The 22,436-nt window shown below is 52.2% G+C and overlaps 10 protein-coding genes across 10 annotated transcripts; 7 read left to right on the top strand and 3 right to left on the bottom strand.

Annotated features, from left to right (window-relative positions):
- Positions 1-765: 765 nt before the first annotated feature.
- Positions 766-1,536, bottom strand: P153DRAFT_354245 (uncharacterized protein; the record flags this gene model as incomplete). Its single annotated transcript, XM_033666494.1, has 4 exons — positions 766-1,021; positions 1,080-1,231; positions 1,285-1,382; positions 1,434-1,536. The coding sequence occupies 4 exons, from the start codon at positions 1,534-1,536 to the stop codon at positions 766-768; spliced, it is 609 nt and encodes a 202-aa protein (XP_033527166.1).
- A 651-nt stretch (positions 1,537-2,187) lies between these two features.
- On the top strand, positions 2,188-3,322 carry P153DRAFT_364052 (PX-domain-containing protein). The gene is made up of 5 exons (XM_033667503.1): positions 2,188-2,646; positions 2,803-2,828; positions 2,888-2,982; positions 3,044-3,101; positions 3,150-3,322. The coding sequence occupies exons 1-5, from the start codon at positions 2,347-2,349 to the stop codon at positions 3,211-3,213; spliced, it is 543 nt and encodes a 180-aa protein (XP_033527165.1). The 5' UTR covers positions 2,188-2,346; the 3' UTR covers positions 3,214-3,322.
- Positions 3,323-3,695: 373 nt separating this feature from the next.
- P153DRAFT_333345 (uncharacterized protein) lies at positions 3,696-5,617 on the top strand. The gene is made up of 2 exons (XM_033665563.1): positions 3,696-4,446; positions 4,500-5,617. The coding sequence occupies exons 1-2, from the start codon at positions 3,903-3,905 to the stop codon at positions 5,432-5,434; spliced, it is 1,479 nt and encodes a 492-aa protein (XP_033527164.1). The 5' UTR covers positions 3,696-3,902; the 3' UTR covers positions 5,435-5,617.
- A 1,270-nt stretch (positions 5,618-6,887) lies between these two features.
- P153DRAFT_393732 (uncharacterized protein) lies at positions 6,888-8,337 on the bottom strand. The gene is made up of 3 exons (XM_033671258.1): positions 8,271-8,337; positions 8,047-8,216; positions 6,888-7,987 (listed from the first exon to the last, which is right to left on the bottom strand). Exons 1-3 carry the CDS (start codon positions 8,282-8,284, stop codon positions 6,933-6,935), a joined length of 1,239 nt encoding a protein of 412 aa, XP_033527163.1. The 5' UTR covers positions 8,285-8,337; the 3' UTR covers positions 6,888-6,932.
- A 314-nt stretch (positions 8,338-8,651) lies between these two features.
- P153DRAFT_414595 (uncharacterized protein) lies at positions 8,652-10,029 on the top strand (the record flags this gene model as incomplete). Its single annotated transcript, XM_033672132.1, has 2 exons — positions 8,652-9,385; positions 9,437-10,029. The coding sequence occupies exons 1-2, from the start codon at positions 9,106-9,108 to the stop codon at positions 10,027-10,029; spliced, it is 873 nt and encodes a 290-aa protein (XP_033527162.1). The 5' UTR covers positions 8,652-9,105.
- A 297-nt stretch (positions 10,030-10,326) lies between these two features.
- On the top strand, positions 10,327-10,619 carry P153DRAFT_364048 (uncharacterized protein). The gene has a single exon (XM_033667502.1). It carries the CDS (start codon positions 10,352-10,354, stop codon positions 10,511-10,513), a length of 162 nt encoding a protein of 53 aa, XP_033527161.1. The 5' UTR covers positions 10,327-10,351; the 3' UTR covers positions 10,514-10,619.
- P153DRAFT_364047 (uncharacterized protein) lies at positions 10,564-11,103 on the top strand. Its single transcript, XM_033667501.1, has one exon. The coding sequence runs from the start codon at positions 10,583-10,585 to the stop codon at positions 10,898-10,900; it is 318 nt and encodes a 105-aa protein (XP_033527160.1). The 5' UTR covers positions 10,564-10,582; the 3' UTR covers positions 10,901-11,103.
- Positions 11,104-11,163: 60 nt separating this feature from the next.
- P153DRAFT_309406 (4-coumarate-CoA ligase-like protein) lies at positions 11,164-13,312 on the top strand (the record flags this gene model as incomplete). The annotated part of the gene is made up of 5 exons (XM_033664741.1): positions 11,164-11,256; positions 11,321-11,458; positions 11,556-12,044; positions 12,100-12,261; positions 12,312-13,312. 5 exons carry the CDS (start codon positions 11,164-11,166, stop codon positions 13,125-13,127), a joined length of 1,698 nt encoding a protein of 565 aa, XP_033527159.1. The 3' UTR covers positions 13,128-13,312.
- A 1,145-nt stretch (positions 13,313-14,457) lies between these two features.
- On the bottom strand, positions 14,458-18,878 carry P153DRAFT_173186 (uncharacterized protein). Its single transcript, XM_033662312.1, has 4 exons — positions 18,772-18,878; positions 18,303-18,686; positions 18,092-18,249; positions 14,458-18,045 (listed from the first exon to the last, which is right to left on the bottom strand). The coding sequence occupies exons 1-4, from the start codon at positions 18,788-18,790 to the stop codon at positions 14,524-14,526; spliced, it is 4,083 nt and encodes a 1,360-aa protein (XP_033527158.1). The 5' UTR covers positions 18,791-18,878; the 3' UTR covers positions 14,458-14,523.
- A 1,049-nt stretch (positions 18,879-19,927) lies between these two features.
- P153DRAFT_393728 (uncharacterized protein) lies at positions 19,928-22,394 on the top strand. The gene is made up of 4 exons (XM_033671257.1): positions 19,928-20,599; positions 20,840-21,213; positions 21,282-21,954; positions 22,012-22,394. The coding sequence occupies exons 1-4, from the start codon at positions 20,176-20,178 to the stop codon at positions 22,152-22,154; spliced, it is 1,614 nt and encodes a 537-aa protein (XP_033527157.1). The 5' UTR covers positions 19,928-20,175; the 3' UTR covers positions 22,155-22,394.
- The last annotated feature ends 42 nt before the right edge of the window (positions 22,395-22,436 follow it).

The following is a 22,436-nucleotide window of genomic DNA, read 5'->3' as shown; positions in this document are numbered from 1 at the left end:
CCTCTTCGTTTTTATACTGTATGTCGTGCGTGTGTGTGTGAGCATGGATGGAAATAAATGCTTTTTCACTACCATTTACCTTACTGTATCCTAGCTTAACAGACAAGAGCTAGATCAGATGAGCAATCGAAACACTTTTTGTGAGGAACTGGCATGGAGATGAGTTGATGACTTGTTTTGACTTGGCTTGGCTTGGTGCACTTTATTCGTTTACAGGATGGGATGGGTTAAAGTTCGACAGCACACGGTCATGCAAAACGTTGTTAGCGACCAAGCCGCAGTGATACAATGCTGAAAGCTACAATCAACATCCTGTCTATCAAGATAGATGAGTAGATATCAAACAAGTATGATGACAGCACGCAACAGTGAACGTAACCCGTAAACGACACGATATAATTGTGCCCATGACAACGGTAAAGATATAATTGTGCCCATGGCAACGGTAATGAGTGCTTCTGCCACTAGGCCAGAAAAAAAAACAGCAGCTAGCGATCAACCCATCTCCCACAATGCGCCCAAGCGCCCAAATATGCTAATTAAACCCAAAGATGCAAAGCAAAGCGCTAAAAGCAGCCCCGAGGGCGCACAGAAATGACCGACACGTCCCTGATGGGTATCCAACTGAAAAAAAGAATGTAATCCCGGACGCTATGCATGGAATTGTAGTAAGAACAGCAAATATGACAATAAACAAAAAGCAAGACTTCGTAGATGGGGTGGCTGACGTGTACGTCGTGTGCAGGGTTGGTGACATGCTCGGCTTTACAAGAGGACGGCAAAGCCGAGGAACACGCTACCGAACAGGGCGGCCATGCCCATGGTTGCTCCGGGGATGTAGGGTGCTGATACAGCGCCCTGCGCGCCGCTCGCCGCGCTGGTGGACGCCGCACCACCGAAACCGGTGACGGGAATGCTGGAGCTGGCAGCGCTGCCTGTGCGACTGGCGGACGCAGATAACAGTGCGGAAGCAGAGGCGTTACCGAGGTAGGGGGTCTGGGCACCGCATGGGTGGTCGGCGCTGTGGAGATACAGTCAGAATTGTTCATGTAGGATGGTAGACATAGTCATAGACATACCGGCAGGCGTCCTGGCATGAGGAGGCACCATTGCAGTTCGCCACGCATTGGTTGCCCCATGTTTGGCAGATGAAGAAGGGAAGCGTTTGCGAGTATTGGGTGATGTTGGGGGTTATGCCGCCGTCACAGACACAGTCGTAGGTTAGGGTGTCCTGTTGTATATGTTAGCTAAATGACCAGACATATACCATTGGAGGGTGCTTACCGGGTCGCAGTCGTTGCTCTGGGTGGTCAGGGTGTCGACACCGGGCTGTTGGGTGCAGATGAGAGGGCACATGGCGATCTGCTGATTACACCAGTATGCTACCAGGCTGTCAGTCGCTATTCAAATTACCCGCTCACGAGGGTACTCACACCTGTCGGACGAGGAAACACTGTCCGGGTCGATTGTGTATTGTTGCTGAGCAGCCGCGAAGCCAACAAAGGCGGCGAAGCTGAGGGCGGAGACGGAGCGCATATTGGCGGTCGTTTTGGTGGTTGTTGATAATATGAGGCAAGAGCACTTCATGTACAAGTTAGGTTTTGTCACGCCGGATTGGTCGAGAACACAAACCTATCAGTAAAAGCGTATTAGATTAGATTAGACAGTCAGCGACAGACGGCGAGCAAACGAAACGTGTATGAGGAGATTCGTCGAGCAAGTGGCAATTCTCAACAGCGAATGTGGACGTGGACGAGAGGAAAAGGAAGGAGCAGGCCGTGGATATATAAAGGGAGGGATTATGGGGGACGGGAGGCTCTGAAGCTAGTGGATATCTAGATAGCCAGACCCCTGCTCGGCCGTGCCACCACCTCTCTCCACCATGTTTTTCGCCGCATGCTCTTGGTGCTCTTGATCCCAAGACTACTACGATTCGCCGCTCGCCTCACTGGTTGCGGTCGTGGTGTATCGCAGATCTGGAATCTGGGATGGCTGTGTTGTTTCGTTGACGCCGTGAATGGGCAGACGAGTAATGGATCTTCTAATTGTTGCCCGGCATGCACAAGAGCTGGGACCACTGCAGTGCACGCGTCGGGGTCCGTCGACCGCCCTGCGCAATTGACCACTCACACAAGCTATTACTGCCGTCGGTGATAGCAAGGGCCTATTGAAATGCACATCCTCCGGGTCAACGATGGCAATATCCTGCATCCGCATCGCCAACAAGACTAAACTTCTCGGGCTGCATGCGCCGTCTGCTGCTGAGAATCGCCATCTACCCCTCACGCTCCTACCTTGCTACTCTCCAGCCCCCCCATCTGACGCGCCACCCGCCCGCGTAAATGGATGGCGCTGGTGAGCTCTGAAACTGACTCCAGCACGCCGGGCACGGATCCTGAGCGCAACAGCTTTATTCCGCCGTACTGGCAGCGACATGAGCGCAATGCCAGTCGCCTGAGCTCTTACTCGTCGGACAATGGGCGTCCGACGCCGATTGCACTCGAAGACCACACCGAAGAGGGATCTGACCAGCTTAACGTGCTCTGGTGCAAGGGTGTCACGATTGATGATTACGTCGTGGTAAGTGGAACGGCCAAGGGCCTGGGGGCGTACGTTGTGTGGAATTGCACGGTTGAGACTTTGGATGTGAGTTTGTTTTCCAGACCCGCATGTGGCCCACTGAGGCAAACTGGGACCATACCCGCAGCCAATGGACGTGCAGCATGCAATCCGCAATAGTGTTGCATTATGCGGCTATTCCGAGCTGATGAACCGATGTGGATGTCGACTAACAGCATCCAGGGTGGCCCCATGAAGATACGGAAGAGGTAGGCGACACCCACTATTATCAAATACTGGGTGGTTGGTTGTGCTGACTCTTTTCGAGATATTCGGAGTTTGAAGACCTCCGCCAAAAGCTTGTCACGACATTTCCTCAGGCTGGGGGCTCTATGCCCCAGTTTCCGCCCAAATCGGTAATCTGTAAGCCGACATGCACTCCCCGCCACCTGCCCCACCGACAGCACTACTGACAAGTCTACAGCTCGCTTTAGGCCCAGATTCCTGGAGAAGCGCAAGGAAGGGCTCACGTATTTCTTGAAGTAGGTCTGGTGATAAGGGTAGTGGATTTATTGACTGACTATTTATAGCTGTGTGCTGCTGAATCCGGAGTTTGCTGGGTCGCCGGTGCTGAAAGAGTTTTTGTTTGCTTGATCGCATATACATGGGATTGGACATGCGCGCGTTGTTTATGGACTGCAATATAACGGGTTGGACGTACATGTATTGATTATGAACAGCAAGAGCATGGAGCGGTCACGGGCGTGTGGGTTCTGCATGTCGACACCATCCACCTTGGCCAGGACTCACGGACTGTAATTAGTAATGTGTAGAGCTGGACAGAGTGTGTCGCGGTGTGAAGTTTTGGAGAGGGCAGCTGCTATCCGCGTCCCAAAAGGGATATATCTCCTCAACGTGCCGTGACGTTGCTGGGTCCAATTTCCCCCGGAATCGAGGCGATTGGTGGTCTTTCCAGGTGGCGTCGTGCTACGTCGGAGTTGGTGAGCTTCGATTCGCTGCATGGTGGGCCAAATCACAGGGGAAGGTAGGAGAGTGCAAGGCTCTGTTGGTACATGGGAAGCTTAATCCGACCTCGGGTGTCGATTGCGTGAAGTGAAAGTGTTGCATGTCGAGCAGGAGCCAAAGTGCAGGCGCAGACAGCATCTCCATTGCCCGTGAAAGTGTCAGCTCGTGTGCAAGCTCCAGCTCCAGCTCCCAGCACCCCGAACCTGACGCGTTTTGCTTTTGACCTGGCCAGCGCGACGGTCAATGGCAGCTTCGCGACCGAGCGAGTAGAAGATGCGCCTGCGAACCCAAGCCTACAGCACGCAGCACGCAGCACCATGGCCAACGCAGTGAGGCCGCCGCCTCCGCCTCCGTCGCTGCCCTCGCCGACGGAGCTCACGCGCTCGCCGCCCACGGCGTCTGACGACCTCACTACCGGCCGCAGCCGCACCACGAAGACCATCTCGACGCGTCGCACCTCGCGAAGCGGCCCGCTGCTGGTCCTGGGCGACGACGAGAGGACCGCCAGGCCTGCTCCCCGCGCCAACTCGCGCAAGCGGCCAGCCACCGACGCGACGCCCGACGCCGCCAGGCCGCCCACCAAAGTCACCCGCACGCCGCAGGGCGACCTCTACCGCAGCACCAACGGCGTCCTCCAGCCGCTGGGCCTCACCGAGGACGATGTGCCCTCGGCCAGGTCGACGCCCCGCCCCGGCAGCGCGGGCAAGCTGACCGTCCCCACGCCCGTCTCGGCCTCGGCGGCGCAGGCCAAGGACAAGAGGAGCCTGCGCAGCCACGACGGCGGGTCGCGTCTCAAGAGCGACCTCGCCGTCTACTTCTCCAACTACGACGACATCATCGCGGGCGCCTCCAAGCCAGCCGGTACGTTCCCCTGCCACACGCCGTCGCGCGGCCCGTCTAACGCTGCGCCACAGAGGACCTCGTCGACGTCGACACGCCCATGTACATCGTCGACGAGCCGCTCAAGGCCAAGACACCCGCACCCGCCTCGCCCGCCCGCACATCACAGAGCCCCACCCGCTCGCGCACCTCGGCCGTCAACTCGCCCCTGCGCAAGCTCTCCCTGACATCGTTCCCCCCCGCCCCGTCGTCGACCACCTTCCAGCTCCTCGACTACACCTCCATCTCCAAAGCCGTCCGCAGCGACGACCCCTCCGACCCGCTCGCCGACGCCGTCTTCTTCACCCAGCACCGCCGCGCCGAGCGCAAAGAGAAGCAGCTCCGCAACATCGAGAAGGAGCGCGCCATGCACGAGAAGGCCCAGCTGGAGCGCCTGCTCGACGGCCTCCAGGGCCCCGACTGGCTGAAAGTCATGGGCATAACCGGCGTCACCGACGGCGAGCGGCGCGACTGGGAGCCCAAGCGCGACTACTTCGTCAAGGAAGTCGAGGCGCTGGTCGACAAGTTCCGCGTGTGGAAGGAAGAAGAGAAGCGGCTGCGAGCAGAGAAGGAAGCCGCCCTCGCCGCCCAAGAAGCCTCCTCCTCCGAAGACGACGACGAAGAAGAAGACTCGGACGCATCCATCGACCACGACCCCCCGCCAGAACCCGCGCCCCCGAAACCACGCCGTCCACCCCGACCCCACGGCTACCTCCTCCCGTACGTGCCCCCCGAACCCGCCGGCCCCTTCATGTCCTTTTACGCAAAACCACATCTGCGTGCCGCCGCGCTGGGTAGACAGCGCCACGGCCGGGGCTCCGTGGCCTTTGGCTGTGCGGTGCCCGACTTTGACGAGCACGAGTTTGAGCTGCCGGGGGAGTTCATCGACCCGCAGTTTCTTAAAGATAATGCGCGGCAGCGTAGGCGGAGGAAGAGGGAGAGCGCCGTCGATGCGCAGACGGGTGTTTGAGGGCTTTTTTCTGCATTACTTCTTTTCTGTCCTTTTTTTCGTCGGTATACCCTTTTCTGTATTTATATGCCTGGGGTTTTGGGTGGAAAAGCTGAGGCGAGGCGAGCGTGGGCTATACGCTTCGATCTTTAGTAGAGGCGAATCGAATTGAATCGAATTGAATCGAAATGAATCGAAATGAATAGAGTTGAATTGGGAATTTGTGCAATATGTGCTGCTGTGCTGATACACCGCCCCCGTCTCCGACTTTAAGTCGAGACCCACACATATCGGAGGTGCTGTGCAGAAGAATAGTGAATGCGGTTGAATGTCGCATGTTCTCAATAGGTCATGTAGAACACGGCATGGAGCATTATCTTGTCGAATCCCTACCAGTCTTCCCAATCAAACGCCGTGGAATCTGCAATATACATCTTTCCAGTCACAGAATAAACATGCCTTGATCACCGGCACACTCATTCACCTGCCTGTCTTGTCTCGTCTCGTCTTTTCTCATCTCATCTCATCATCTCAGAGGTGCGAGAAGATATAGCTGTACAAATATGGAAAAAGAGACGTGCTCTACATACAGTGCAGTGCAGTATTCAGAAAACGTTCTGCCCAGGGAATATAGTATACGATGCGATACTATACTACGACGCCCATATACGCATCATCCGCTTTTTTGGGGTTAGTGAGTATACATGCATGCATGGTGTGGCTTTATGCTACACCGCACTCAACCACACACATAGCCCGTTAGAGTGTTGTGTGTTATATCAGAACACTATATATCGTGCCATTGGCATCGCGGAGGAGTGTGCAAATCGCTTGGACATCATGGTTCTCCACTCCTCCACTACGCTCACTCGTTACGCTGTTCCAAAGATGAACAGACTGGGGTGCATGTTTGCCCTTCTGCCTCTGTCTCTACTTCTGTCTCCATTTTCACACTCAGAGCTATGATCGGATCTGTCCATGTGGTGAAAATCTCGCTCTGACATGTCTTTGCTGAAAATATAACGTTTGGCTACTGCTGCGTGTGGGTCTGGTGTGCTTTTTTCGTCTTACTCAAAGCAAGGATGAAAGTGAGGATGGGGTGGGAAGTTGGGCTTTTTCTTCTCTTGTCTTTTGTGGTTGGAACATTGGTGGTCGTGGGGGGTGTGGGGGGTGGAGTGTTTGCTTGTTGTTTGGGGGAAAAGGCGAAGATGGAGGCGAAGAGGCTGGGGTTTGGTTGGTGTTGAAGTCACTGGATAGTCTGGTTTTGTATTGAGAAAGAGTTCTTGTGTCGTATTGAGCAGGAGTGTAGCAGTGTATGGGAGAAAGAGTGTAGAAGTGCATGGGAGAAAGAAAGATGGTAACTTGTGTCTGCATGTGTATGTAATTGTGTTACGGATTGGATGATATCATGCGTTGGAAGTCGAGAAGTGGAAAAGACCGGAGAAGATGGTTACATGAGATCTTGTCATCATGGCTATTATGTACTGCTATTGTTCGTTTTGAACCTCCTCGAAGCTTATCATGAGACTGCCGGGTTTGGATGTATCTCATCTGTGTCTTGATTATACATGAGCAGCAAGAAACCAACGTCGTGATGTACGTATCCATTATTGTCGGGAGTTTCGTCTGGCCCAAAATGGATTTTTGGGTTGTACTTGGTCTGGAATTCGACCGATATCTTTACCTGGTACCAGTTCACACTCTGTGCATAGGCGGTGAAATCTCGATCTTTGAGATACTCCAATACGGCCTTTCTTGGGTTGTCTTGAAGTAAGACCTTTGGAACACTGTCTCTGTGGAAGCGAATCCTGAAAACCCACGTCTCGGTCATAGGCGTCCACGGCCCACCCTCTTTCATGCCATCTCCACTAGCTCCACACAAGGTCCAGAAACAACTAACCTCTACTCGATGTTCTTGTATGTCCTTGAGCCACGCTTCGTTGGTGTTTGAGAGAAAGCGTTCGATAATTTGCACGTAATCCATCTCTCCATGCTTCTCGTTCTCCCAGTTCTCCCTATCTACCTCTTGACACGGGCACTCATCCCGAAATGCCATGATATCTTCTTCGTCGGCAGAGTCCCAACCATCTTTCGCGCAGTCGTCACACATATCGCCAGGTGACCATCCATGCATAAGTTTGTGTGGGACAAACTCGCTGTGGAACGAAGGACAATTGGCATGTAGTCGTAGAAGCGGCGTGAGATCGGTGGTTTGTTGCTCTATGATGTCCCTATCATATCCGTGGTATAAGTCAACTTCCATGTCCAAGACATATTCGTAATTATCGCGATGAGTCCAAGAGATCTCTAGCAGCCCCGGCGCTTGCTTCAAACCCGTAAGATCAGGGAAAAAAGCGTCGACGAACGGACCTAGATTTTCAGGTTGAACTCGGACTCGAGAGTTGCTGAGCCAGAGCGGACGGTACTCTGCGCGGATTTGTTTACAGCTCTGGACGAGTCCGAAGAACTTCCACGAAGGTTTTGGGGAATATAAACTCCTAGGGCGGAGAAGAGGTAGGTATTCAAGATCTTCGAATTCCTCGTCAGCATAGTGGTAGATTCGGTTACGAAGTTCTGAAACGACGAGTTAGCACCAATTGTAAGTAAGGTACGGGAAAGATCTCAATACGTACCCGGTGGAAGTTCGAGGAAGTGGCAAGGCTTCTCGGTATTCTCCACCGCCGTCGTAGTGACTGTAGAACCTTTGACAGTCCTTGAGACTTTCTTCGCTTTGTCGACCGTCATTGGTTTCATCACATCAGCGGTTGTATGTTTGCCTTGGAGGCATTCGACACCCGCGTGACTGGAACGTAGTGAGTATGATAGCTTGCGTGGTGCAGACAGGCCCATTCCTTACTTCGTAGACTCCATAATGTCCTCTCGACAGAGCCGGTAGAGAGTGGTTTGTGGAAGTTGAGATTGAAGTTGAGGCTGTGGTGGTCGAGCAGTGAAGGGGAAAAGAGCTTTATACGGGTTCGTGCGCCAAGAACTTACAATATCGAGTGAACGAGGTCACCAGCGGATCGTAGAACCTGCACTGTATCGTTTGCTCCCTGAATCTCTGGTCATGCGAAGTGTTACGATCTTGCTTTAGAACGGCAGGCTCGGTTGTCAAACACCGCAAAGGTTATATCTCTTGACTCTGCATCTGTACAATGTTCTTAGATCGTCTTTTCGCTTCCACGAGCGCCTGCTCTCCTGTATCCGAGATGATGAACTTATGATCTTAATGCTAACTCTTTTACACCGACTAACAATACAAGATTGGCCGTTCAAGGCAGCGTTGCAATGACTTATATTGTCGCTTTCCACTCCAGGATTAGATGGGGGCCAACGAGGGGCGTGCTGTTTGAGCAAGGCTTCTAGAGGAAGCTCGTTTCATTTTGTCCTTCTCTAGATATTTCTTATCGAAACCGCGCGATCTGGGTCCACGTGCGTATCTCTCGAGCGAGCTGGAGTCACCCGGCGGTATGCAAGCAAATGCGCTCTGCATATCTGAGATTCACCAGGCAAAACGATGCTCACTTTTCACTCTGCGATCTTCCATCTCCGCGCGTCACCTCACCACAGCCATACCCGCACTTCTCAACCCGGACAACGGTTTACAGGCCAATCCGACATTAACCCAACTCACAAGTTTATAGGTTAGCAAGTCTCCTTTGGTTCCATTTCGTCTTGCATCTAGCTGTCGCATGGACTACTACCGTTGCCCAATCGAAGAATTATACCGGGAGACCCGACGGCGCGGCCACACATCTCTTGGAACTTGCGATGAGCTCAGTGAAGATCTTGAGAAAGACGACAGATTACGAGAAGCAGACGCGACGACAGTCAAGACAGAGAGTCCAATACCTCTCATATCTTCCATACCACAAGAGGCCTACCTATCACAAACAGCTGGATTTGTGGTGGATGCTGCTGGGAATCTACAGTCAGGACAATCGACACCGGCGAACTTATTGATCAACCAAAGTACGTATGGATGTCAAAAGCAGTGCTAGTACGCGGCTGACGATATACTAGAGATTGTTCACTGGACCATGAATACCTTCTTTCCCTCTCTCCAGTTGTTTTTCGAATCTGGTCTCTCATGTACCGTCGACTGTGGCAAGTTGCCCGATGCGATCCTCGGCCTAGACCAGAATCTCCGCTTTCGCCTTACGGATTGTACACATGAAGAGAATGGTCGACTCACTAGGACCACACTGCCGGAAAAGTTCGCGCGCACAGGCGCTGCCATTGAAATCAACTCAGCGGTGATCGCACAAAGGACCAGTATCGCGATCAAGCCAGGAGCCCACAGAAGTGATGGACGATTACCGAACACGTCCACGGTCACCATTGTCGAAGAAGTCCACACCGTCGTGGGGTTGAGACTGGAGGGCATGAATGAGATGGGCTACATTTGGGCCAAGACCATGACGCCTCTGGAGGAGAGGAAAGACAGAACATGGGGCGATGTGAGAGTTGGTAACCTGAAAGAGGACGTGCCGGTTCCCTTCCTTGGATTTCCTCAGAGAGTCACCAAAGCTGGAGCCAAAGCAATAGTTGTGATAAAGAAGAGCATGATAGGTAGGTCGGAGAATGTTGACGAACAAGCGGAATGCGGATTCTAGTAGTTGTCTTGTTGGTTTTCGTAACTTGTACCACATGCTAGGTTGTGCGATTAGGCATTTTTTTCGCTCGTTCTCTGTTTGTATCAGCAACATTCCTATCAAAACATTGACGAACTTAACCTCGTCATAATAATGATGTATTTATATACTTGTCAGCGCTCTAGAAGCGGTAGATCCTACCTACCTTGCCTCTGAGAACAGGACTAATATATAACCCCAGCCTTCGTTGAGGGTAGACATATACCAAAGATATCGTTACTGCCAGAATCGAAAGATCAATTGTCGTGAGTTGGACCGCCGGAATACTCTGTTAACAAGATAGATGTCCCTTATTCGGGTCGGACTAAGCTCCCGGACGTCAAGGATCTGCCCTCGAGTCGTAAGTGGGGTACGATACGTTGTCAATTCGCATAAGAGGCCGCTCCTGCCTGCAGCAACCTTTCGACGCCTCAAACTTAGTTGTCGCATCTACGAGCAAAGTTAGTTTACCTCCAGTTTCCTAGAGTACTCGCTTATATTTCCCCTTAGTCAAATCCACCAAAACATATCCAACATGGCATCCCACAGCGCCCAGGTTACCGTCCTCTACCCTCAAAAGGAAGGCTCAACCTTCGATATCGACTACTACCATAACAACCATTTACCGCTCTGCGAGAAGCACTGGAAGCCGTTCGGCCTCAAGTCCTGGAACGTTACCCAATTCGACTCCGCCGCGCCGTACAGTTTCTGTCTAGTTGCAGACTTTGAGACTCTGGAGGGCTTCCAGAAAGCGTCGGCGGACCCGAGCATTGCCGAGATCATGGCCGATGTTCCCAAATACAGCAGTGAGCAACCAGTGTTGCTTGCGGGAGCTGTGGTCAGTAGGGGTTAGGACTTCTTCTGAGAAGAAATGCAATGAGGGGTAGAAATAGCGGAGATATGGTAGTGATGAGGGGTAGTTTCTCCGCATCCTGGCATCTCTCGAACTTTATGCGAACGAATGAATGACAACTCTTCTGCGACTCGGTCACTTTTGTTGTCTACTTCATACGAGGCGCGATGTATCCCACTTCGCATCCTCATCTGCAGCGTTTTGCCCGAGAAACAGACTTTGGATATCAGCCTGATCAGCCAATTGAGCAGCCCTAAACCAATATGCCTTTCTTAGCCGAAAAACATATCGATATTCCTAATCGAGACTTGTTGTCATGGATGTTCAACGATCAAACATATGACGCTGACGTCCCTGTAAGATAACAACGTGTGCTGGCTTGGTGCATGGCTTGGATGGGCAAAGTGCTCACCTTGTTAGATTTACATCGATGCCGCAGAGCCTGAACGCACTATATCTTCACGCCAAGCAAAAAGCATCACGAGAAAACTATGTGCAGGCTTCAAATCCATCGGGTTGGAGAAGGGAGATTGCGTTTGCATGCTTTCGTTCAATGATGTACGTGCTCAACGCTGAGTCGAGATGCTCTCATTTCCGAAAGTCACTTTGAGACCCTACTTATAGATCACGCGTTCTATATGACTGATAATTCCAGATCTACTACTCTATGGCATTCCTGGGCATCCTCTCCTTCGGGGGTATCTTTGCTGGAGTAAACCCGTCACATACTCCCTTTGAACTAGCCCACGCCTTCCAGATCGCCCAAGTCAAGGCCCTCATAGTCGAACCTGAACTTCTTCCCAACGCCCTCAAAGCTGCAGCTCAAGCCAATATTCCACGCTCTCACATCTTTATTTTTGATCACCACACGCCTGTCACGGCGCCTTGGAGCGATGCCGAAGGTTGGAATGAGGGTCTGGGCGAAGAGGAACGGACGGGAGGATGTAAGAGTTGGAGAGCCTTGATGGGAATGGGTGAAAGCGACTGGGAAAGTTGGGACAATGAGAAACGAAGCAAGGAAACAGTGGCAGCAAGATTGTTCAGCAGCGGCACAACCGGACTGCCGAAGGCGGTCGATATGACACACCACAACTTTGTCACTCAGCATACTATGGTGCTAGAGTACAAGCCCAGGGACTATGAGGTAATTGGCAAACTTAGAGACAGAGTAAACACTTATGATAACTGACAAACGGCAGGTCGTACGATTGTTATGTACACCGATGTTCCACGTAAGCAACGTCCCAAGAGCGCATACTAGCCCTCTTCGTGGCGGGTTGCGGACGTACGTTATGCGCCGGTTTGAGCTAGAAGCATGGATGCGTAACATTGAACGCTTCCAGATAACGGAGGCAAACATGGTAGACCATCTTCTCCCCTGTTCTGGAACACCGTGTTAAGACTCGTGCAGGTCCCGCCCATGGTGATCCAAATCATCAACTCACCCTTGATAAAGAAGTACTCCCTTGCCTCGATCCGCTACTCGTGGGTTGGCGCTGCGCCTCTCGCTGCAGAACCACAAGCGCGTTACAAAACACTTCTTCGTCCTGATACTCCATTCAATCAGGTATGGGGTATGAGTGAAACATCTTGTATAGCGACTATGGTACACTACCCCGAGCACGACCCTACCGGATCTGTGGGTCGCTTCTTGCCAAATCACGACGCGAAACTAGTCGATGATGACGGAAAAGATATCACAGACTTCGATATTAGGGGCGAATTGTGTGTTCGTGGTCCACTGATCGTAAAAGGATATTTCAACAACTCCGAGGCAAACAAGTTGGCATGGGATGAAGACGGCTATTTCCACACTGGTGACGTCGCAGTATGCAAACGAGAGAACGGACTATGGTATATTGTCGACCGGAAGAAGGAACTCATAAAAGTCCGTGGATTCCAGGTCGCTCCCGCAGAGCTCGAAGGCGTGCTGCTATCTCATCCCGACATTAGTGACGCAGCAGTGATCGGTATTCCGGCTGGAGGTACGGGCGCCAGAGCTGGAGATGCCGGCAGTGAGCTCCCAAGAGCATATATTGTAGTCAAGCACGGGAGTCTGGTGAGAGAGGTGGATATTCAAGCATACATGAAGGAGAAATTAGCAGGATACAAGCAGCTAGTAGGCGGTGTCAAGTTCGTTGATGCGATACCGAAGAACGCATCTGGAAAGATCTTGAAGAAAGACCTGAAAGAGATGGCGCGGAAGGAGACAGGTGCCAGGTTGTAGATATTTGGAGAGTCATGAAAAGTTCTTAGACAAGGTACGGCTTCTAGCAAGACACATAGGCCTCCCAAATGTCGTTTTGTGATACGATGCACAGAACCTACCACGATGGAGAATAACAGACGGAATACAAATAGCTGGCAGCATATCCACAAGGCTATATAGATAGCTCGAAGGCGTCCACAAACATGCCATGTGCTTATGCTTTTTCAAAAAGATCGATCAAACCTGCTCCACGATGAAAGTGTGACATATTCTGTAGCCGAATTTCCATCTCATAGGCGATAAATCATCCTACTTTTGCAATATCACTTTCTGGTTTCTTCCTCCCATTCAGTCTTTTCCAAGCGATTTTTACACATCATCCACAAAAACAAATCCCTTTGGGGCGAGATAGTTTCTGTCTAAGACGGCAGAAAAACAACAACATATGCCGTATACCAGTAGTTTTCGAAACCCACGTATACAATCATCTCGAGTCCATTTTCAGCAACATCGCACAGAAACGCAACGTAGAAGGGGAGAAGTATCAACGTTGAAGGACAGGAAATCACACAACAAGTCCTGGGGAAATACATGCAATTTGAAGTATTAAGCTCTCTGTATCCTTTTTTGAGTTTGCAAAATACGATAAACAAGGAGTTTAGATATTTATGTTCCGATGTTGAAGAAAAAGCTCCTCGGCTTAAAATGTCTTTCTTGTTCCTATGCTCTTTCACCACCCCCTATATTGAAGCTCTGAAAATGCTGGTCTAGTGCGTTTACCCCTCCTCTTTTCCTCTTTCTCTCCCCATGATGGCAAGTAGCTACAATTTTTGACAACACTACATACCTACACACATCGGCAGTGCAAGGGGCGACTTTCGTGCAGAAGAAACTCTAACATGGGGGATGAATCTTGAGTTAAGAAGAAGCAGTATGTTCTCGACCATAAAAAGAAAAGAGATACATAACGAATATACATGGACATACCGTATCACGCACATGCTCCTTAGTCAGAACAATCACCAAGACCCAAAAGCACAACATATCCATGATGATGTGTAGATTACTTTACCGATGAATTATGTATGTATATGCGTATGCAGACCGTTCAATGCTATCAAGTAAATGCAAGAATTATTACTTCTCTTCGCAATTTCCATCTCATCCGAATCCAATCCATTGCAATGCACCAATCCAAAGCGTATCTTCCAAAGCACACACGAGAACGTGCAGTGTACTCACCAATGCAACACCATAGAATGCACCCAACATATACAAAATAACTCCAAAAAAAACCTGTAACCCGAAGCCCCCTCTCCCTATCCCAAAATATGTGTCCGTTCTATCATTTCATCGTGATCAATCCGTTTGCTCTCGAATGCTCTCAATCTTTCATGTCACTTCCCGTCAAGTCCTACATTCGTCGATGCTGTCCCTGTTGTTGTCCGTGTCTTAATGCCTGTGCCTGGTCGAAACTCGCTCCATATGCTCGTGTGGTTGATTGTTGTGGTTGCTGACCCATGTTCGTTTGTTGTGGCATCTGCTGCTGCATCTGCTGCATAAACTGTGGACTAGGCATCGGCTGCGGAGTTTGAATCCACCCGCCGGGCATCTGTATTCCTGGCGACGCGACTTGCTGGAAGTAACCTTGCTGTGGGTACATTTGCTGCATAGATCCCGGAGTTGAATAGGCCATCCCCGGTACGCCTCCTGTTGGTGTTCCGAAACCCTGTGACATTCCCATGACACTTGGTGGTCCCATTGTGCTCGGCGTCATTGCGATGGCACTAGGCATACCCATCACACTCGGCGTGCCCATCATGCTTGGTGTGCCCATCATACTCGGCGCGTAATTACTCGGTGCACCGTAGTTGCTCTGTGCCATTGCCATCTGCTGCGCTTCCATCATCTGTCGTTGCTGCTGCTGAACTTCTTTGAACTGTCGATCCTGAGTTTGCAGCATACGTCTGTCGATTTCAGCCTGCATCGCTGATGACTGTCGGTTCTTTGCCTTGACTGCTGCCTTTTCCTTCTCACGGAAATCTATGAACGCTGTCAGACCTTGCGATGACTGTTGCTGTTTCTTTGCAGGGTTCCTTGTCAGATCAATCAGCGGGGTGTTCGTCATTCGAGCCACCCGTTCCTGCTCGCGAGCAGAGAGTGAGGTGGGCCGCGAATCGAGAAGATAGTCAGCGCCACGAGATTGGGGACGGCTATGCGTGAGCAGCCGGCTGGATGGACGCCCTGGCGAAGGTGGACCCTCTGGAGTCCGCTGCAAGTGAGCCCAATCACCAGATCGCGCGCGGTTCATAGGTGGAGGAGTCTCTGAATTGCTCCTTCCGTGAGTATGAGTATGAGCATGAGCATGAGCATGCATCATGTTTTGCGGTTGGAAGGCAGCACGATTCATCACCCACTCCTCGGCATCAAACTTTGGTCGGTCTGACTGCTGTTGCACTGCCGTTACAGGTTGCCAGGGGACGCTACGTGATTCGGGAATTTGAGGAGATTCTGAAAAACTGCGCATGTGCAACGCCGTGTTTGGTGTGGACCGCCCTGGAGCGTATGACAGCCGACGCTGCTCATTGGGGGATGGTGCAAGATCTTCTCTTGATTGTGAAAAGCTGCTGTCGTGCATCATTTGCGTCATCGTCCCACTCGTCCCTGGGCGTTTGTTGTCCAAGCCTAGCACGTAGGTAGGCCCAAAATCGATGTTAGGCATGTGTGATGAACCCTGCGTTTGCTCCACGTCCGATGCATAGTGAACGTCGCTGAGCAAAACGTTGGATTTGGGTGCCAAACTGGGATCACCGATGGTTGTCATAATTCCACTTCTTGGGCGGTCAACTTGTCTTGCAGGAAGCTTTCGTGGCTCAATTTCCACGCTGGCCACGCTAGCGTAGTCAGGCGTCGATGTTGATAGCGCATCGTCGTCATAGCGACTACTTGACGTGCTGGCTTGGCGTAACAGTAAGGTGTCGGTATGGTTGAGAGCATCGAGAGCGTCGGGATCGATTACATCGTTTCGTAGACTATCGAGAGTTGAGCTAGCTATCGAGCGAGTGTCATCCTCTTGCGAGAGTTGGGGGGACCGACCTGGTACTGGTTTTCGCTGAATTTGACCGCCTCCGCCACCAGAATGCGGGCGAAATGGAAGTTCTTGGGTGAACTGCGTCTGCTGCTCGCCATGTTCAGGCACAGGTGGAGCCGTGGGCTGATACCTCATCGGCGAATCAACAAATTCCGTGTGCTCAACGTAAGGTGACGCAGGAATTGTAGGTAGTCGGTTGGGGGATTGACGGTCAGCAGGCGGATGTCTCCCATTAGCGCTGAGGTACATCTGCTGAGGGTCTGCGCCCAGATCACCGTATCGTCTAGTATGCAGGTTCTCCTGGCCCTTCCATGCAGCCGTTGCACCAGCTACTGCTGTTCCTGTCGCCAAAGGTGCATGTGTAGCATCAGCCATCTGGTGGAGCGTGGCAGAGTCGACTTGCGGGTTGGGCTTCATCGTGAGCGGCACAGAAGGTCTGATGGGTGGCTCTTGGTAGGCCGCATGTACGAACATTGGCGGAGAATCTATTGGGCCTTGAGGGGGTGCAGAAGGCGCAATTGGCATCTCGGGCAGATCTCGTGGCTCGGGACTCGGGGCATCATCGCTATCAGATGCTGCATAATGTTCGGAGGCTCCATTCTGAGGGACGCTGTTGAATACACCATGAACTGGTGGGGCTGGAGGAGTGTCGTAAGCATGTGCGCTTTGGCCATAGGCCATACGTGATGGTGATCCCTGATGCCTGCTGTAATCGACCGTGTGCTCAGAAACTGAGCGCTGATGACGTGGAGTAGCAAATGGACCTGCCGTCGGTACTGTCGCTATACGCTGAGGCAACTGAGGTTCGACGTCGACCTCTCTGATGGGCGAGGTCTGACGAGTAGAGGGCTGGGAACGGATAGAGCCATGGTCTTCAAATCTGAGAGTCCCACGTGAAGGAGTAAACCCTGATCGACTGACTGTGTTCCTCCGAGGCCCTCTGCTGGAGCTGAGGTTGCGCTCAGGGCCTGCTGTCATACGCGTGGAAGTCAGGTCCTTGAGCTGCTTCCTCCACTGACGCTCCGTCCAACTTGAGCTACCTTCAGTGTTGATCAGACTGACTACATCCCACATTTCCAGATATCCGTATCTTTTGTCTGGAGGCATGGCAAACATCAATCCACGGGTGTCTAGGACATCCGCGATGAGCTTCTTCGGGCGTCCATAGAGATTAAAAGTGTCAAAGACGGGGAAAAGATATTGGAGCATAATTTCGAACCCTGACACAGCTGGTCGCGTTTCTGGCATGACAAAGACGAACCCTTCAGTTGTAGTTGCCGGAGTTGAGTGAATGGTGATTCTACCCTCGATTTTGACCAAAGTGGATTGATCAATGAGCGGCTTCGACTGTGGATAGAGAGCGTAGCACGAGTAGGCGTCCGTGACTGTCGCGATGGGTCTCGTCTTCTTGGTGATCTTCTTGGTGTCGTAGAATTTGATGTCGCCCCTCATGATCACCTGGGACCGGTCGTAGGCGTTTGCCTTCTTCTGCGACTTTTGCAATTTCGCGTATTCCTTCTGGTCTGGGGGTGTCACGACGCACCAGCAGCGGCGCCACGGCGTGCCTGCACCAAAGCGCACACGAGCCCAGTCCTCGTACACTGCGCACTGCCTGTCTAGAATTGCACGGATGTTGTTGAGTGTCTTTCCCTTGCCCGCGATCAGAGCACCAGTGTATGCCTCCTGCAGGGACGTGTGCTCGTATATGGCGAGCCGGATGCCGGCGGTCCATTGCGTCAACGCATGGTACGAATCGAAGTGGAACAGGTACTTGTTACTCGCGGCCGTCGATACGCTGAGGATATTGTCGAGTCTCTTGCCGTCTTTCAACGTCATGGTCGGTATCTGCGCTCGTCAGTAAGGCCCATGTCGCGGTCATCAGCTTACACACCATGTGAATTGCAGCGTCTGTGAGGTTGATGAAGGTTGGCACCACCTCAGCGTCACCACCTGCCCTGTCCAGCGCACTTGCATCCCATAGCGAGAGGATGGTGCCTACGAGCTGGACAAAGTACTCCTGCCACTTCCGATCGAGTGCGGGGCGGCCACCTGCAGTGTGGTCAGTGTGACAGACCGGGTATATTGGGAAGCCTTGGACGTACGAGTGTCTGTGTCATGGAACTTGAGGAAGTAGCCCTCCTGATACAGCTTGTTCGAGTGGCTGTTCAGGAACATGAAGATGCGCTGCAGCTCGGGCAGCGTGTCCTGACTGACCTCCATGACTGGAGGCTGGTATGTCTGGATCATCGACATGGGGCGTAGCGACACCCTCGAGTCTGAGCGAGCGAGCTGGGCGGGGCTAGGCGAGGCTCGTTCGTTGTTGTACGTGTCCAGCGCGGTGGCCGACTGCGAATAGCTGGTCGAGTCGGCGAGTTGCTTGGTCGAAGGCGAGAGCGGGGGCGAAGACGGGCCAGGCGACGGTGTAGCAGAGGGGGGATTCTTCTGGAGATGAGCGGGCCCACCCCATTGCGACATGAAGGAGAGGACTGTGATGGAGCGCAGCATTAGCAACTAGTTTTCCAGCGAGTGGCGCGCCTGGCGTGCGAGGCAGGCTGAAGGGGCAATAGTCACCTCTCTTGGGACGCCCCATGGTGGCAGTCACAGCAATTGGCTTTGGGAGGAGCGGAAGGTTCCACCTCTGTGCAAGACACAAAGCAGGTGCTCACGGGCAATAGTCGATCAACCACGCAAGCCACGGGAAAGCGGCTCGTTGGGAAGCGGCGCTGGAAAATCCGATACGGGACGCAGGGTAACGAACGACTGGTAGTCAGGGGTAAAATGTATTAAGTATAAACTTTGCAACACTGAGGACTTGGGAAAGGCGCGAGCGAGCGGTGGTGCGGTGGTTGGGGGTACGTCTACAGAAAGATGACCGATCGGATAGTCCGGTGGGCTTTAGGACTTTCTTCAGCGCGCGTGGCAGGGATAATGAATAGTGACGTGGGCCGCAAAGGGTCCACGGGTCCAGTCTAGATATTAACCAGCGCCGACGACCCTGTTCCACGTGTGGCTGCACTCGCACAGTGAATGCAGCCAGCTTCAAGCGTAGAGACGTGAGAGATGTCCCTGGCGCGCTTTGCAGCCTTGAACATCGCAAAACATCTTTACTGAAGCTAAGCACGTCTTCTGTAGCTTGTTCCTCGACCCATTCGTATCCGACCGCATCCAACATCGAGATGCTAAACGGAATAGGCTTTGGCGCATAGCCACTCGGCACTCGTTGCTCCTCTTCCGGACAATGATGATACTTGCAGAGAGGCTATGTCGCTTGGCGATATTTGGCAATGCGGAGAAAGTAATGTGGAGATGACTATGGATAATCGGACTTGCAAAGTGTAGACCAGGACACGCAAAGACAACTAGAAACCCAAAGCTCCTGCGCCTATGACGTAGCAACTATCAACCTAGTTGCTCTCTCTACACGGCAATCAGTCTTGCAATCCATCCCTTCAACCGCACTTCCGATCCACAGACCGACACTTCCGAGCGAGCGATGCAGAGCCATACAGCTTTGTGACATGTCAAGCACCTGACAAATTCGCCTCTCGCCACCCGGCTGCTCGATGCCGTGTGAGGCTTGCTCGTGGAGGTCACTAACAACCTTGGAACACGATGCTCAGGAGACGCGACACCCTGCAGATGCTGCTTAGTCACTACCTGAAAAGCACTATCGGCCCTTCTCGACCTCCTTGTTAAGCTTCCAAATTGCGTCGATATCGCGAGCTGACCACGACACACGTGATTTGTCTGCGCCAAGACCGTCCGCTGATTAGCGTATCTAGTCGCGTTCGCGTCATCAACAACGCGTTTCTCAACCCACCCAACAAATAAACATCGTCATTCGTCATTCACGCGAAAACCAGAGCTAAGAGCTGCTTCTGGAGCTTTTTGCCTTCTCAAACGAGGGCCGTGCTCCATCGTCACTGGCAGAGACTAATCTCTGACGTTCGTTAACCTATCAAGTTTGCGCCCGCTATGGTCCGCCAGAGATTGTCCACCGGTAACACTCCCCATAGACTGTCCTTTGGCAACGCGTCTGAATCCACTATGGCGCGCAAGAGGAAGGCTACCGCAACGTCTCCAGATGAGGACACGCCAGCCGGTAACGCACCGAAGACTTCGGCTGTGCGGAAGCGCAAGATTAATTGGGCCAAAATGAATGACTCCAATTTCGGTGGCTTTGAGGTTCACACCGCGACTATAAGGCCGTCCGGGAAACAGTCAAACAAGAAGCAGAAGGTCGATGCACAGGCCGACAGCGATGCCCCCGACGACGCGACCACAGACGCAGACATCACACAATCGAACCCTTTCACCGAGGTAGATTTGAGTGCAACCTACCACGTAATCAAACCTGTGGCGGAATGGGAGAGTACGAAACGTTACAAAAACTTTACACGTAAGTATGGTGATATTTCGAATGCTCGGTCTTTATCTTTCCTCCTAGAATCACGCTTGAGACCTTGCTCCTCTCCAGCTTAGTGACACCTTACGATGCAAGCACGAATCTTTGCTTGCTACACTGTATTATCAAAATCATGTTCAGGCCCATTTATCTGTCTCTATTGGCTTTCCTTGAATGCGAAGCCTTCAAAACTGTTTGACTTTGCATTGATATGATACTAACATACGCATGCAGTCGCTGGGGAAGTGTTTCAAGCAGGCCAAAACGTTTGGGTCAAGACGGCAAACAAGCACAACGCTGATGGGGCATCGACTCTCGAAGTAGCTCGCATACTTGAGGTACGCGCCGGAGACGGCGCACACGTCTACCTCCGTATCTATTGGATGTATAGACCAGAAGAACTACCAGGCGGTCGGGAAGCCCATCACGGAGAGTGCGAGCTGGTAGCCAGTAATCACATGGATGTAATTGAAGCGACGAATGTTGAGGATATCGCTGATGTGGTCTACTGGGATGACAACAACGGACCGCTTGAGAGGCCGGAAGAAGACCGACACTTCTTTCGGCAGACTTACGACATCATCAAGAGCAAAGGCAAACAACTCTCGGTACGTTTTCTATACAGGCTGCTGACAACAGTAACCCATTCCAAAGCGCAGCGGCTAACATGCGTTAGGAACTCAAAACATACTGTATAGACAAGGAGCCCTTGAATCCTGATGAGTCCCTCATATACTGCCCTTCATGTTCAATATGGCTTCATAGCCACTGTATTGAAGAGCAAGCTGTACGAGATGCTTGCAAGGAGCACCAAGTTGAAGGACCGCAGAAAAAATCTCGAGGTCGGTCGAAGAAGGGCCGCAAATCTTCGAGCATGTCGACTTTCACAGCAGAAATCAGCACCTTGAAGTCTGGCAAGACGCGTCTGACGCTCACCGACAAGCGTCCAGACCAGGACAATCGGCGCTGGAATGCTGATGTCAAGTGTCTTGCCTGTAAGACCATTATCGAGGATGCCGTTGAAGGGGAAGGAGCAGAGGAGGTGGATGAAGAGAAAGACGATGTCTCCGAAATACATGGAGACGACCATGGACATACCATCGTGGTCGACACCAAGTCCAAGGCCACGGAAACATCAGGCAGCACGGACGACGACGAGGAAGATGAAGACGAAGATAAGGACGAGCAAGAAGCCAGCGACGACGAACTAGGCGCAGACGAGAACCCCCACGACGCGCCACCAAGCGGCACCGCAAGCCCATCCCCCAAAGCGAAGCAAGCCAATCCCAAGGCCATGCGCGCAAGCGACGCTGTATCATCCGTCACAGACACTGCACCCGCTCCCAACGGTGAGAATACGACCGAACCTCTCATTCCCGCGTAGAACGCTAAGATGTTGCCCTCAGCGCAAAAGCGAAAGCGAAAGCGAGCTGCTTCAGCGTCAAACGTACCTGATCCGACGACGACGCCAGTGACTACGCATGCGGATGGTTCGGTTTTTCAGTCCGGTATACGATCTGTGAAGCGTCTGCTTTGGAGTACGACCTGACGTCGATGATGGATACGATGAGTGAGCGGGTCCTGCAGGAACAGGTCTGAATATTCAAAAACGGCGTTTCTTTCCTTGTTTCATTCTATGTTTGCGTCTGATCAAGTATTACGGTATTCTGTCCGCGAGCAGCTTTGACAGCCACGGCTGTATGTAGCGTAGACCAGAGATCAGCGCATGTCCAGCATCTGTATACATACATACCCACCTATATATATAGCAATACAAAAGAAACCCCATGGCTAAATCGTGTTTCCTTGATCTGCGTTTTTCGCCCGTCAT

Source organism: Dothidotthia symphoricarpi, assembly GCF_010015815.1.
Source record: "Dothidotthia symphoricarpi CBS 119687 unplaced genomic scaffold P153scaffold_4, whole genome shotgun sequence".
Classification (NCBI taxonomy): domain Eukaryota; kingdom Fungi; phylum Ascomycota; class Dothideomycetes; order Pleosporales; family Dothidotthiaceae; genus Dothidotthia; species Dothidotthia symphoricarpi.
The sequence above is the reverse complement of the archived record's forward strand: the minus strand, read 5'-3'. Positions and strand labels throughout refer to the sequence as shown.

Coding starts and splice junctions, on each gene's coding strand:
- P153DRAFT_364047 (XM_033667501.1), top strand. CDS start 10,583: ATGGCATCCCACAGCGCCCAGGTTACCGTCCTCTACCCTCAAAAGGAA.
- P153DRAFT_333345 (XM_033665563.1), top strand. CDS start 3,903: ATGGCCAACGCAGTGAGGCCGCCGCCTCCGCCTCCGTCGCTGCCCTCG. Junction 4,447..4,499: donor GGGCGCCTCCAAGCCAGCCG/GTACGTTCCCCT, acceptor GCTGCGCCACAG/AGGACCTCGTCGACGTCGAC.
- P153DRAFT_364052 (XM_033667503.1), top strand. CDS start 2,347: ATGGCGCTGGTGAGCTCTGAAACTGACTCCAGCACGCCGGGCACGGAT. Junction 2,829..2,887: donor CCCATGAAGATACGGAAGAG/GTAGGCGACACC, acceptor ACTCTTTTCGAG/ATATTCGGAGTTTGAAGACC. Junction 2,983..3,043: donor TCCGCCCAAATCGGTAATCT/GTAAGCCGACAT, acceptor ACAAGTCTACAG/CTCGCTTTAGGCCCAGATTC.
- P153DRAFT_393732 (XM_033671258.1), bottom strand. Junction 7,988..8,046: donor CTTCCTCGAACTTCCACCGG/GTACGTATTGAG, acceptor TCGTCGTTTCAG/AACTTCGTAACCGAATCTAC.
- P153DRAFT_173186 (XM_033662312.1), bottom strand. Junction 18,250..18,302: donor GTTCCATGACACAGACACTC/GTACGTCCAAGG, acceptor ACCACACTGCAG/GTGGCCGCCCCGCACTCGAT. Junction 18,046..18,091: donor CAGACGCTGCAATTCACATG/GTGTGTAAGCTG, acceptor TGACGAGCGCAG/ATACCGACCATGACGTTGAA.
- P153DRAFT_364048 (XM_033667502.1), top strand. CDS start 10,352: ATGTCCCTTATTCGGGTCGGACTAAGCTCCCGGACGTCAAGGATCTGC.
- P153DRAFT_393728 (XM_033671257.1), top strand. CDS start 20,176: ATGGTCCGCCAGAGATTGTCCACCGGTAACACTCCCCATAGACTGTCC. Junction 20,600..20,839: donor ACGTTACAAAAACTTTACAC/GTAAGTATGGTG, acceptor ATACGCATGCAG/TCGCTGGGGAAGTGTTTCAA. Junction 21,214..21,281: donor GCAAAGGCAAACAACTCTCG/GTACGTTTTCTA, acceptor AACATGCGTTAG/GAACTCAAAACATACTGTAT.